The sequence below is a fragment of the Musca autumnalis genome, unplaced genomic scaffold (assembly GCF_047663935.1).
Source record: "Musca autumnalis isolate F117 unplaced genomic scaffold, ASM4766393v1 scaffold_5, whole genome shotgun sequence".
Taxonomy (NCBI): Eukaryota; Metazoa; Arthropoda; class Insecta; order Diptera; family Muscidae; genus Musca; species Musca autumnalis.
This window is the reverse complement of record NW_027412088.1, coordinates 123457584-123472396: the sequence shown is the minus strand read 5'-3', so window position 1 is coordinate 123472396 and position 14813 is coordinate 123457584. Positions and strand designations below refer to the sequence as shown.

The 14813-nt window shown below is 34.0% G+C and overlaps 1 protein-coding gene across 1 annotated transcript; it reads left to right on the top strand.

The window, feature by feature from the left end:
* The first annotated feature begins 10214 nt into the window (after positions 1 to 10214).
* Jra (Jun-related antigen) lies at positions 10215 to 11255 on the top strand. The gene is made up of 2 exons (XM_073957881.1): positions 10215 to 10836; positions 10895 to 11255. The coding sequence occupies exons 1-2, from the start codon at positions 10314 to 10316 to the stop codon at positions 11239 to 11241; spliced, it is 870 nt and encodes a 289-aa protein (XP_073813982.1). The 5' UTR covers positions 10215 to 10313; the 3' UTR covers positions 11242 to 11255.
* The last annotated feature ends 3558 nt before the right edge of the window (positions 11256 to 14813 follow it).

Below are 14813 nucleotides of genomic sequence, written 5' to 3'. Positions count from 1 at the left end.
GTCCACATAGTGTTCCTCCTTTTTGATGGGATTTGATACCTTAGAAATAAAACAATTATCACAATCGACAAAATAAAAATAAGTCGTTTTTCATAATTTATTTAGTTAGTTATCTCTTCTCCTTTTTATCTTGTAATTATTTTAATAACCAAATATTTGTTTATGATTTTGCCAAGAATTGCAAAGTCCGCCACAAAACATTCGAATTTAAATCAACTGATCAAACTTGCAAATTCTTACAAGACAAATTTTGCTTGCAAAAACTTGTAAATTCTCAGTAACAAAAGTCTCCAAAACTCTCCAAAATTCTCTCACAATTCTCTCCAAATTCGCTCTCTTTTACTTTACAAGTTTGTTATCGAAAAAAATTTGCAAGTCTGATCAGCTGATTTGAAAACATTTGTTTTGTTTTATTTTTTATTCTTGTTTGGCGAAAACAAAATTAAACATTGAAATATCAAAAAATTAAACATCAAAAGCTGAAAAATATAAAAAAAATCATGGAAAACAAGAACATCAAATTGATGCAAAAACTTTTATTCTTCTTCTTTTTCAAAACAGTTGGTTCCTTGCAAGTTTTTACAAATTGTTGTTCGATAACTTTCTGCAATTTTTCTTGCTTGAGAGAGTAAAATTCACTGAGAGAGGTTGCTGGAATTGACTGAGTAATTTTAGCTGGGAAAGTTATCGTACACACCTTATATCTTCTTGCAACATGGCAAGATGTTGCAATGCTGGCGGCAAAGTTTAATTTAAAATTATTTAATGAAAACGAGCTCGTTTTCATTTAATACATTTAAAATAGTCAAAATAAAGGTCGAACTGAATAACCAAAAATTCAAACTTTTATTTTGTTTTTATTTTATTAATTGTTTAACTGTGCGTAGGTTAGAATTTCTTTACTGCTTTGAAGTACGCTTCGCTTACAGCACAAAGTAGTACTAGGTCTGTTCGTTTACTCAATAATTTGTACAAATTTGTACAAGTCCAGCAACTTCTTGTAATCGACTAAGGTCTTTTGCATTGTACTGTGGAGTAAACGAACAACATCCAGTAACAATTTGTACAAATTGTAAGTAAACGAACATACATACTGTCAAACTTCTAACGAGTAATGGGTACTTTACACGATATGTTTTTTACACATGAGTTGTCACTTCTCCCATACAAAATGTATATGCAAAGTGACAACTCATATGTAGAAAACATATCGTGTAAAGTACCCATAACTAATAAAGCTGAAAACCATGGTAGAACAAGAAAAGGTAGCAGCAATACCCAGCTGACTGAACTGGGTTGTAGTGTTAGTGTCAAATTCCATTCGACATTTTATGTATTTATTTCTATGTTCGATGTATATTAGGGATATATATTTTTGAAGAACAAATTTATTCATCAGAAAAAAAAAACTATTTCCCATAAAGACGGCTTCATATCATTGACATGTAACCTCCTCCAGGTCCGAACGACATGCCGCACACTAAAACACCGCTTATAGAGGCGGTACAATATTTGTTAATATGTGTGGTATTTTCTTAAACTTGAAAAGAATGAAGCCCTAATAAACATGTGCTTTTTTGTTTTCAAAAGCAAATGATTGAAACATCTTCTCTTTTTTCAATGAATTACCAGCGACCCGAAACATTTTTGCAAGTATTCTACTTTCTGCGAGAAATTATGCATTTAGTGGAATGATATGGAAACATTCAAATTGAAAATCTAACGAGTTTTCATTCATGTTTTCCAAAATATTCAATCAAATGTGAAAAAATATTAGTTTTTTAAATTCCAATAATTTATAGACATTTCCTTGTTTTGTTTACATTTACGTTGACACTAAGGTTTACAAACAAAAACAAATTCCTTTGTGGTTGTTGTTCGAGTTGTATTTGTTGTAGTATTAACTTTACCTTGTATTTGTTCTACCATGGCTGAAAACACATCCAACGTTTGAGTAAAGTTTTATGTCGTTTTGGTCGGTTTTACACTGTTGGGCATGATGCCGAAAAATTCAAATTCATTTGAAATTTATGCCGACAAACAGATCAACGGTGGACTTTGGTGTCGGCGTCGCCCTGTTGTTGTTGTTTTTTCTCAACGCCCAACACAAAACTTTACTCAAACGTTGTATGTGTTTTCAGCTTAAAGCATTGAGCCCCACTTCACAATACCTACGTTTTTCGTTGTTTTAACTTTTTTAATTCGTTCTAGAATCTCTCGATCAACAGCTTAAAGGGTGTTTACACTATCTATCAATGTCATATGAACTGTCACGTATTTTATCCATTCGACATCCTTTATGTTTGTCAAAGTCCATATCACGTTTAGTTTTTGCGTTCACACTAGCATACAATTTCGTATGACCACAAAATATAAATCACGCAAAAAACACAATTTATTTTGTTAAAAACTGTAATCGCGCTCACATTTTCGTTTTCTCTACCTTTTTGCTTCATTTTTTGGTAAAATTGTTTCTTCCAACAATTTATTTCTCAACTGCATACGAAAATACATACATACATAGAGGTCTCCCTAAAGGGTAGTTTACACTATATGTAAATGTCATATGACACGAAATAAAAACATTCCATATCTACCCACGCAGGCAATGTGGAGACGTAATTTTATTACATTTTTGCTGGTGTGGACGCACAAAGTAAATGGCGTAAGGGAAATCCCCAATATTGCACAAATTAGCGACTATATAATGACGGAAAATTTTATGTCATATGACATTTACATATAGTGTAAACTAACCCTAAAGGCCCCGGCACATACGGCGAGTTGAGCGTTGCGTTACAACAACCACATGAAAACTGCAAGAACAAACTTGGCATCACTTACACATTTTACATGTGGTTGTTGTTTTCAACGCGCAACGTGTCACAAAACGGACCGTATGTGCCGGGGCCATAAATGAAAAATTTACATATGAGTTGCCACATCATTTTGATCGATGAAAATTTTCATAAGCTGTGTTCCTTTACTTACCTGAGGTTACCATTTTTACAATTTGTTACTCTTGTTTAACCTGCAAAGGGTTTCTTAATCTCTAAAAGTGGTAAAACTGGGGGCAATTTGTAAGAGTGTGAGAGAGGAGAGAGAGCACATATGACTTTCTCTTCTACCACAGGCTACCAAACAAATTTCTGCTGGTAAAAAATGGTAGAACTGATTTTTCGATATTTGTTTGACGATTATTTCACAATGAAGAAAAAAAGTTACGATTAAAATAAAAAACTGTGAAATAAAAATTAAAAACTGTGAAATAAAAGAAGAAAATTGAATTTGTATGTTTTTTTTTTGACATTGCTACCAGATCTACCATATTTTCGTTCCTTTACTTTTGTGGTAAAACTGGTCACGAGAGAGCAATTTTGAGCAATTCTGACGGTTTTCTTTTTTACCACTTTTACCATTAAAAAAAGTAAAGGAACACAGCTATAGTGGTCACACTACATGTACAACAAACGCAGATAGCAAATTTAACATCTCATATGACATTGATAGATAGTGTAAACACCGCTTTAACAAAGGTAAATATTATTTATTTATTTATTTATTTATATAGAATTATACTTATAGTTAATATAAGGATAATTACAAAAAAGGAGTACAAGAGCATTAGCTACAAAGGCCATCAGCTCATGCTTGTTCAAAATTTATTTTTGTACATTAATTTTTTTTTTTTAGATAATAATATTGTTTTGTTTTATGTACATAAATATTGAATTTATATTTTGATTATTAATAGTTTTGATTAGATCAAATCCTCTGCTTTGCAGAAGAGTGTGTTGTTGTTGAGATAGGATGCTGCAAGATTGAAGTATATGTTTGACGTCTACAACAGCTCCACATTTGGGACATTTATTATCCATATTCTTATTAATTAGGTGTTGATGTGTTAGGATTGTATGTCCCATTCGTAAACGGGAAAATATCTTAATTTTCTTTTTCTCAATGTTCGTAGGATATACTGCTGCTTGGTTTTGTGGGTTAACATCACTGTAGTGGTGATGTTTGAAACTGTTCATGTTAGCGACGTGTTGTTCATGAAGATGGGCTAAGATGTTTGCTTTGAGATCAAGACTTTCGATAATATTATCAAAGAGTAATGGAGAGTTGCAAGCTAACTTTGCAGCCGCGTCAGCATGCACATTACCAGATAAACCAACATGTCCGGGAATCCACGCTATCTTTATTTTATTGCTGTGTGATGTAAGTAGGTCCCTTATTTTGTTGATGCCAGCCCATTTGGTGTTTGATGTGTTCAATATTGATTTTATAGCAGATAAACTGTCAGTAAGAATTATTGTTTTTCCTTTGGATTGTTTTGCTATAGTGATAGCTTGTAGAATTCCTGCTACTTCGGCGGTAAAAATAGAGCAGTAGTTGGATGTAATTTTGGAAGCAAGTTGCCAGCTTTATTTACAACTGCATAAGCGGTTGTAAAGTCATTTTTTGAAGCATCAGTAAACAGTATTGACCAATCTGCGTGCTGTGCTATAATTTGCTGGAAATGTGACACGTACATTTCGTTGGGCGTGTTATCCTTTTTGAAAAATGATAAAGATATATCACATGAATTTTTAGGGAACATCCAAAAGGGATATTTTGAAGAGTAACTCGTCACCTTATTTTTAAAATCAATGATATTGTTGTGGATACATTCATATATAATAGATGGCATTTTAGGTACACGTTTTGATGAAATTGCCTTTTTGACGTCTTCATCTATTATCGATGAGTTTATAGACATAATTTTGGGCAATAGTCTGTTTTTACTCTCAATAAATCTTTCCTCCAGTGACGGCAACCCAGATTCAGTTAGTAATATTTTAATTGGTGTTGTGCGGTAAGCATATAAACTTGATCTTAGGCAGTCGTGGTATACAGATTTGATGAATTTTAGCGAAGACTTTGGGCTGTTACCATACATGTAAAATCCATAATCAATTTTACTTAGTACTAGTGTTTTCACTAGATACGTAAGTGTGTTGATATGTGCGTAGCATCTGCTCGACAAATATTTGATGATGTTTGCTCTGGGAATTAACTCCTTTTTTAGTTTTAAAATATGGGTTTTCCATCTGTAATTCTTTGTAAATGTTATGCCCAGAATCTTTAAATCATTGACATATGGAAAAGTAATGTCCTCAACTGAAAATTCGTTGGGTTGGCATCTCTGCTTTCTGCATATGTGAAGTATTGAGGATTTCGATGACGATATTTTTGAGCCAGATGTTTTGCACCAGTTTAATAACTAACGAATTATTTTGGAGAATGTTTCATTGGTCTGGTTGTTGTCTTTTTGAAGACTTAAAATGTAAACATCATCAGCGTACATGCAATGGTAGATTTTGTTGTATTTGTTAATTATAGCGCTGATGTGGTTAAAAGCTATTTGGAAAAGGGTTACTGACAGCGGCGATCCTTGCGGTATACCATTTTGCAAAGTGAAACTTTTAGAAAAAAAATTATTTATTTTTACTCTAAAAGTTCTTCCAGAGAGAAAAGATTTGATATAATTTAAAATTTTGGAGCCGCAACCCCAAGATATTAACGAGTCGATGATGACGTGGATACCAATATGGTCAAAAGCTTTTTCGAAGTCAATAGCAAGTATAGATATGTGATTTTTTGTGGAGATAGCTTTGGTGGCAAAGAAGTCTATGTGGAGAAGGGCATCGGAGCAACCCTGTTTGGCTTTGAATGCTACTTGGTTAGATGTAACTAGTTCTCTTGTTTTCAAAAACCATGCTAAACGACTCGAAATTATTCGTTCCATTAATTTTGCGAGGCAAGGCAGTAATGAGATTGGCCTGTATCCGGAGAAGTTGGTTTTACTCTTATTTGGTTTTGGAATGGGAACAATTATAGCTGATTTCCATGAGTAGGGTATAACACCAGTGTTAAAGATTACGTTGTATAAGGACAGAAGTTTATCTTTGCCCACGTTGGAGAGGTTTTGTAAAAATACATAAGAGATGCGGTCATGCCCGGGTGTGTTACCTTTAACTTTTTTTAATGCTAGATTTAGTTCCGAAATAGTTATCTCATTCTCCATAAAGGACGAGTATTTATTGGTTGCAGGATTAAAGAACTTGTTTGCGATGGCGTTTTTTGCGTTGTAAAATTCGTTGGTGAAATTGTTATCCGAAGATTCTGCGGACCATTTTTGACCGAAGAGGTTTGCAATATCGGTAGGATTGGTAAAAATGTCATTATTATCTTCCATGGCAGTGAAAGTGTGCGATGTATTCCTGTTGGAAATCCTATTTACTTTATTCCAAATATCAGACAAGGGAGAATCTCTGCTGATTGTGTTTGTGAACTGTATGAAACATTTTATTTTTGCTTGTTTACATTCATACCTGAACTTTGCGTTTGATTTTTTGTAGATAATTCGGTTGCTGACTGTTGGACTTCTACGGAAAATCCGATATGTTTTTATTTTGTTTTGACGATAGATATTTAGATCTTTGTTCCACCAGGGGACGTAATGTTTTTTGTAATCCTTTTTTGTTGGTATATACTTGTTTGCCGCAGATCGTATTGCTTTGGTTATTGTAGCGTTTATTTTATTGGGATTGCTGCTGAGTGATTTGCCGTCTAAATTTGAATCTACGGCAGAACTGTAGAGTGGCCAATTAGCATTTTTAAAATTGTATCTTGGCATACGTTTTACAGATGTCCAAGAAGAATTGGTGCTGATTGTTGTTGCAATAGGGAAATGGTCGCTGCTATATAGATTATTTATTGTCTCCGACGATGCAATTGGTAAGAGGGCAGTGGAGCAGCACGCAATATCAATGTTCGTAAATGTGTTTAAGGTAGATAGATGCGTAGCATTGCCATCATTTAAAATACACATGTTGTGCATATTCAAAGCCTGTTCCAGAATAACTCCTCTAGAATTATTTGTTTGGGAACCCCATAGTATATTCCAGCAGTTGACGTCCCCAATTAACAAAACTGGAGATTGGATGTTTTCAAAAAGTGATGAAATGTCGTTGACAGTAAATGACTCATTAGGATGTATATACAGCGATATAACTGTTATTTTGATATTTAGTGTTATTTCCATAACGATGTTTAGGAGTTTAGAGGAATTGTATATCCTTTTATGAGGAATATGTTTCTTGATAAAGACAGCTAAGCCATTTTTTGCCGCTATATTTGAGGGGTGGTTGATGGAGTAAGCAGTAAAAGTGTTTGGTGCTATAGCTTGGGATTGAAATGGAACGTGTGTTTCCTGTAGTGAGATGAAGTGCGGGTGATGATCTTGGATTAACATTTGTAGATCAACATAATTATTTATTAGCCCTTTGATGTTCCACTGTACTATCTTGAAATTAGTCATGATTGAGAAAAAGAAAAAAAGAAATAATGTTTTAGATAAAAACATTATTCATTCATTTGAATATCTTGAAGATCGTCGATTTCAGATCTTCTTTCCGTTATTTTGGCTGGCGTGCCAGTATTTACATTTGATTCGCTTGAGGATGATGTTTGAGATACGTCTGTGTATTCAGATACTTGGTTTGTCTTGTTTTTGTTGTTGTTTAAGCTTTCTATTTTTGATTTTATGCTTTTGAGTAATTCTTCTCTATCTATTTGTTTTGTGTTGAGGTTATCGTTGTTTGTTTTGGTGATGGTTGTGTGATGAGTTTTATTTGAGTTTGATGGTTCTGAGTTATTTTGCTCATTTGATGTGTTTGTGTTTTGTTGATTTTGCTTTGACTTTAATAGTGTTGTATTGGTATTGTTGTTGGTAGCTAGACCGACATTGGAGATATTCTCTGAGTTGTTAAATTTGTTGTTGAGTGCTAATCTTTTTTTACGCTCTTCAATTGCATCTGAGAGTTTCTCAGTTGGAATTTCATTTGGAGTGTGCTTTGGGGCATTAAGAGATGCTTCTTTAAAAGAACATTTGTTATGTATTTTGTACCTGAGTACCGTTTTTCTTTGTTGGATCTCTGGACAATTTTTGTTTGTGGCTCTGTGTTCATGACTGCAGTTGATACATTTGATATGTGTACATGGTGTTGGGTCATGTAAAGAAGAAGCACATACTTCACATACCGGAGAATTTTTGCAGAACTTTTTCGTATGTCCCAATTTGAAACAGTTTTTGCATTGAATGGGGTTTGGAATGTACTCCTTTACAATACAATTTATTATGCCGATTTCGATTGTTTTTGGTATCTCATATAAATTGAAACTTATAGTGCGGTTACACTACAGTTTTTTGCCGGGTTAACCCACTTTATGAGGATTTATTGCTTAATCTGGTCAAATCTGACCAGATTTGCCATACAAAAATTAAATCCTCTTACGACTGGGTTTATTTTAAATCCGGCACAAATCCACCAAAAAGACAGTGTTGTATTCGGCATTTGTGCAAAAAAATCCAACTCTACTCAAAAAGTACCAAAAGTTGCAACTGTTTTTGCAACAGAGTTAGTCGTGTTTTACACGTTTACGATTGGTCGCATGAGATTTTATGGAGTTAATAAATCCAAAGTTACTTGAAAATCATAAAATTATTTATTTTTTTACATTGGACACTTTTTTAACAAAAAGTACGCTTGATACCATGATACAAAAATGTATCCCTGTGTGTAAAATATACCAATATGAACAAAGAGTGACGATATCTCACACGAGAAATTGTAAAAGTGTAAAACACGACTTTATTAGTTATTTTGTATGTATACGTAAACAAACATCAGCTGGCAGTTTATATCCTCGAAAAGCTAAGTGTAACCAGCAAAGATTAACCCACTGGATCTATTAAACCCAGTGGGTTAACCTTCAATAGTGTAACCGGGGTATTAGTATGTGTGAAGGAGTGTTGTATACCATACCATCATTAAATCTAGTTACTTTTTGACAGTCAACAACACCTTGCGATTTTAATCCAGTAACAATTTCTTCTGTAGAAAGATCTGTGAGTAGATCGCAGTATACAAAACCTTTAACTATGTTCAATGTTGGATGATAGAAACACTCGACAGGACAAATGCCAGCGAGGTTTTTGGTTTTTATAAAGCGGTTGGCCTGGGCTTCATTTTTTGTTAAGAAAAGAAGATTTCCATCACGGGTGAATATTGTTTTGAGAGTGGGTTCGGAAGAAATTCCTTGAATTGCTTTTGATATCAGGAAGATGTTGAACGATTTTAGCGTTTTCTCCGTATTTATGCTTTTCATTACCACATATTTTGGACAAGCTTGATTTTTGGGTTTTTGATGAGTTAGGCTGGGGAAGTTCAAAGAGCTTCCCAAAACTAGAGGTGTAGTCTTTTGTTTTTTCCGTTTGGGGGATTGGTTACCCCCAAGGCAAATTTATAGAAGGTATATGCATGAATTACAACAACTAAAAAATTTACAAAAACAACATTGTTGTTATGGAAAATTAATTGTCAAAAATACGTATTGAGTAATAGGGTCGTTCCAAAAATGTTTTCAGGAAAAACATAAATACGTTTTGAAAATCATCTAAAATAGAACAAATTTGAATCAAAATGTAAATATAACGCATTCAGAACTCTCGTAGGTAATTTTTATTATACGTTTATGATGAAAAGAAGTATTTTTTGGTAGCAAAGTTCGAAGTTTCAAATTTCATGAGTAGATCCTATTACATTTTGAAAACCAAATTTACAAAAAAAGTAAAAATACAGCTGATTGTCACTTCTACCTTCTATAAATGTGCCTTGGTTACCCCCATCGGGATCTAAGATCCCATAGTAATTTCCTCCTGAGGAGGATGCCATGATAGCGATGGCCTAATTATTATCACTATAGCACTTTACACGTAAGAAAATGTTCGTAAAAAAACTCGTTGTTGTAAAGAGAAGAATGTAACTGCGTGCGCTGAGTAAAAATATGTCCGTTCACAACAGGTGTTGAGAGTAAACTCAGGTAAATATTATCTACGATACATACATACATACATACATACATATTTTATTGCTACGCAGACAGTAGGAGTAACATATTTTTGTAAAAATAAGTAAGGTGATAATTGAAATGTGTTGAAAACGGATAACAAGTTTTGGGTTTTTGACAATCAATACATGAACTCGACTGTCATGCCATGTGTAAACGCAGGGTTAGTTTTCTGTCTTGTTTACTTTGTCAAACCTGACGCCATACGCCTGATGTGTCTGTGTTTAGCGTTCTACTGTAGATCGCAGTTAAACTACTTGTAATTGGTACTTTAGTTCACATCACTAGCAGTGAGTCATTCGTTGTGTATTTAGATATAAAGAATACAAATTAAAAATATCGCTGCTTACGCTAAGAAAATGAAAACATCTTCAGGTTCCAACGACATTCCTCCCAATGTATTGATAAAATCAGAACCATCTAATATTGAAAAGGACGCTGATAATCTCATATTCCCATCGCCACACTCATCAAATAATCTTCAAACTGGAAACATAAATAAACGACCAGCTTCTTTGGACTTAAAGAACGCAAATAAAAAAAGGATGGTTCCGCCTTCTCCATTAGTTATCGAGTCTCCTGAAAATCAGCAAAAACCACCCCCTCTAACCACTCCAGATCTGGACAAAATACTCCATTTTCTACCCACACCTCAACCAGGATCAATTTTTCAAACAAAAGCTGGTGCCGTCACTTCCGAGCAGGAGGCTTTTGGGAAAGGTTTTGAGGAGGCGTTGCATAGCCTTCATAGTAATAATAAGCAGCAAAACCATGCCACCATGTCAAACAATAGTGGAAGTGAAGTCATTACAACATCTTTAAACACAACTAGTACCATTGCTTCTGGGATGAGTGGTGGATCTTTTACATACACTGAACTTGGTAATAAAACATGTACAAATGTAATAAAAGATACATTGAAATTAATATTTTTTTACAGAGTCATTCAACTCTATTCCAATAAAAGATGAGCCTCAAAATGTTTCCACATCCCCCCCAGTAAGTCCGATAGATATGGAAACACAAGAGAAAATTAAATTGGAGCGCAAACGCCAACGAAATAGGGTCGCAGCTTCCAAATGTCGAAAACGCAAGCTTGAACGAATTTCAAAACTGGAAGAGAAAGTAAAAATGTTAAAAGGAGAGAACTCGGATCTGGCGTCTATAGTTAAAAGTTTAAAAGAACACGTTGCTCAATTAAAACAGCAAGTAATAGAGCATATTGAATCTGGTTGTAGTATTCAAACGATGTGTACAAATGGTACTATACTACTACAAAACAAATAAAAATTAAAAAATCATCTTGGCTGTTTGGACTGACTTCACAAACGCAACATTGCGACAAAACAATATTACGCATTTTCGAGATAAAATCGAAACTACAGAACAATTTTTAAAAGAATACATATATCAATTCTCTTTCACTCGATCTTACTCTTCAAGTAAACACTCTACCGCACACTGCGGTTGCAGGCAGTTCAAGTCCGAGTTTGAGCTGTGTCGGTCCCAATATAAGGGTACCGTCCGATTTGAGGTATTATGACGGTTTTAGCCACATTTTCAGATCGAGTTAGGAATAATTCCGCATTCAGGGTTACTAGTGGTCAAAAATGTTTCGATATAGACTTTATCAGCCCTATTCTGAACGCATGGGAGTTTGGAATTTTTTCCCATTCCCACATTTTCGTATTCTGAATAAAATTTTGTGGGAGTTTTTTCCCCATTTCCCATCTCCCCTCATTCTGAATGAAGTTCGAATTGGGAATTTGTTCCCATGGGAAAAAAGTATACATTCTCTATCTTGAATTGTGGGAGAATTTTGTGTATTTTTGTGGGAAAAATCTCCCCAGCAAACAGTGTGGGAGTTTGAAAAAAATTTTCAAGAAATTTCATATTTTTATGAAATTTCATATTTTAAGACATCTGCACGACAAAATTATTGCAAATATTTATAATCGCCATGTGTTTGCTTAATAAAAGCATACAAAATGTACTGTAAAATATGTTAATAGTAGACTTCGGATTTTGCATATTCTTATATGATACAAAAACCTGCAAGAATCTAAAACATGTTAGATTCTTGCAGGTTTTTGTATCATATAAGAATATGCAAAATCCGAAGTCTACCGATAAAAAAAAAACAAAAAAAAAACGAACAAAACAAAAAAAGTAGTAAAAATTAGTAGATTTTTGCAGTTCTGGAACAGACCATATGTATTGAAATACGAGAAAAAGAGTCATGGTTGATTCTATTAACGCAGAACAACAAGTAAAAACAAATCAATTTCAAAAGAATTTTTGGCAATAATTATTAAAATATATTGGAAAATAACCATAATATTCAATCTTTACAACTTTTATTCATTTTCGTAATATAACTTTCGGGTTTTTTAAATCAGACGACCAACGTTCTATTGAAAACGTGTTAGTCTCCTCAACGACACGACAAAGATCACAGGCGTACATACATATATGCCAAATTATTGCAATGCTATTCCACTTTCCGAAATGCCTTTTCTTGAATAGGATCGTTATTTTTGAACGTAGAAGCTTGAAATTTTGCAAGGGCATGTGTTTTAGTTTTAGATTCAATCACAAACGTATTTTATTTATTTATTTATTATTATTATTTTTTTTTTTTTTGAGATCCTCTTCGGAAATTTATGGTGACGATATGTAATAACACGCAAAAATATGCAATAATTGAGAAAAATATCCGAATTTATCTTTTTGATTTTTTTTTTAAATATGCAAAATACGAGTTCTAGCGATCATTAGGAATAAGTAAAACTAGCGATATACTCGTTAAATTTTTAAATTCGTTACAAACTTAAAAGTTCCGATTACTTTATACACAAAAATTATTTTTGCCTACTAATTAAAAAAATGCTTACACCAATTCGCACATTCTGAAGAAAATGTGCTTATTAGAACAACATCACACATCGCTGACTCCATTCACTTAAAAATCCATAAATCAATGCACGGTTGTTGAATTAAGTGAGTTGTGCTTTTGCTAATCTAATTCAAAAACCGCGAATTCAATGTAAATAGGCATTTTGTATTACAAAACAAAATTACAGCTCCCAAAAGTATGCAATAATAATTTGGTGTAACTAATTTCGAATTTCGAAATTTCAGCTCCCATGGTTTGCTCTTCCCACGTCGTTTAGAATATGGAAAACGTGGGAATGGGAAATTTCGCTCCCATGGGAAACAGTTCCCATGGGAATGTTCAGAATAGGGCTGTATATAACAATACCGTCCGATTTTCGGTATTTCAAGGTCTTATGGGCCAAATACATACTGTCCGTTGAGCGCCGCTTTACAACAACCACATGAAAACTTCAAGAAAAAACTTGACATCACTTACGCATTTTTCATGTGGTTGTTGTTTTCAACGCGCAACGCTTCACTAACAGTTGGTATTTGCCCTATAGTCTCATCACACTGAAACGTCTGAAATTTCAGTCTTCGTTGAACTTTTCACCCTCGATTTAACCCACTTTGAAAAATTTAATAAAGCTGAAGCCAAGCTTTACTCTTTTATAATCCCCTAATTGTGATTTTATATTATACAAATTAAATACTTTTGGATGATTGACTGACTGATTGATTCACCAACGCCCAGACGAAACGGCTGAAGCTAGAATCCTGAAATGTTGGGTGTGGATCACTCTTGGTCCGAAGGGTTATCTGACCCCTGGCTGGGTTTGTCGAATTTCGAACTGGAAGGGTACGAAAAGCACTAAAAGGTACTAAATATGGTACCGTTTGTATTTGGCGAATCGGTAGAGCAAGAACTTTGAAATTTGGAATGAAGGTCATTGATGGAGTGTAGGAAAGATGTGCTAAAGGGTTTTTAGAAAGTCGAACTATAAGTGTACGAAAAGTACTAAAGTGTACTAACTTTGGTACGTACCACTTCGTATTTTGTGAACGGATAAAGGTTAAAATTTGGTGTGAGAATCAAGGTTAAAAGGTACGGTTGACATAAGCAGGTGGTTTAGGAAAAGTTTACACATGTGTACGAACAGTACTAAATGGTACTAAATTTGGTACACTTATGATTTGGGCGAACGGATAGAGCTGGAATCCTGAAATTTTGAACTAAGGCTACTGTTGGAGAGTACAATGGATGCAGTTTTAAAAATTCGTACATATGGGTACGACAAGTACTAAATGGTACTAAATTTTGTACAATTTGGATTTAGGTTGAGCGGATAGAGCTGGAATCCGGAAATTTTTGAATTCAGGCTGAGTTTGGAGGGTAGAATGGAATTTTCAAAATTCGTACTTATGGGTACTAACTTTGGTACAATTACGATTTGGACGAACGGATAGAGCGGGAATCCTGAAATTTTGAATTAAGGCTACTGTTGGAGAGTAGAATGGACGTAGTTTTGGATACGAAAAGTACTAAATGATACTAAATTTGGTACAATTACGATTTGGACGAACGGATAGAGCTGGAATCCTGAAATTTTAAATTAAGGCTACTGTTGGAGAGTAGAACGGAAGCAGTTTTGAAAATTCGTACTTATGGATACCAAAAGTACGAAATAATACTAAATTTGGATTATTGAATTATGGCTGCTTTTAGAGTGTAGAGTGGAAGCAGTTTTGAAAATTCGTACTTATGGTACGACAAGTACTAAATGGTACTAAATTTTGTACAATTTGGATTTAGGTTGAGCGGAGAGAGCTGGAATCCGGAAATTTTTGAATTCAGGCTGAGTTTGGAGGGTAGAATGGAATTTTCAAAATTCGTACTTATGGGTACAAAAAGTACTAAATGGTACTAAATTTGGTACAATTACGATTTGGGCGAACGGATAGAGCTGGAATCCTGAAATTTT

What these genes read in the sequence shown, in the direction of transcription:
- Jra (XM_073957881.1), top strand. Translation starts at nt 10,314, where the DNA reads ATGAAAACATCTTCAGGTTCCAACGACATTCCTCCCAATGTATTGATA. An exon ending in TTTTACATACACTGAACTTG is followed by an intron (nt 10,837 to 10,894) that starts GTAATAAAACAT and finishes ATTTTTTTACAG; the next exon opens with AGTCATTCAACTCTATTCCA.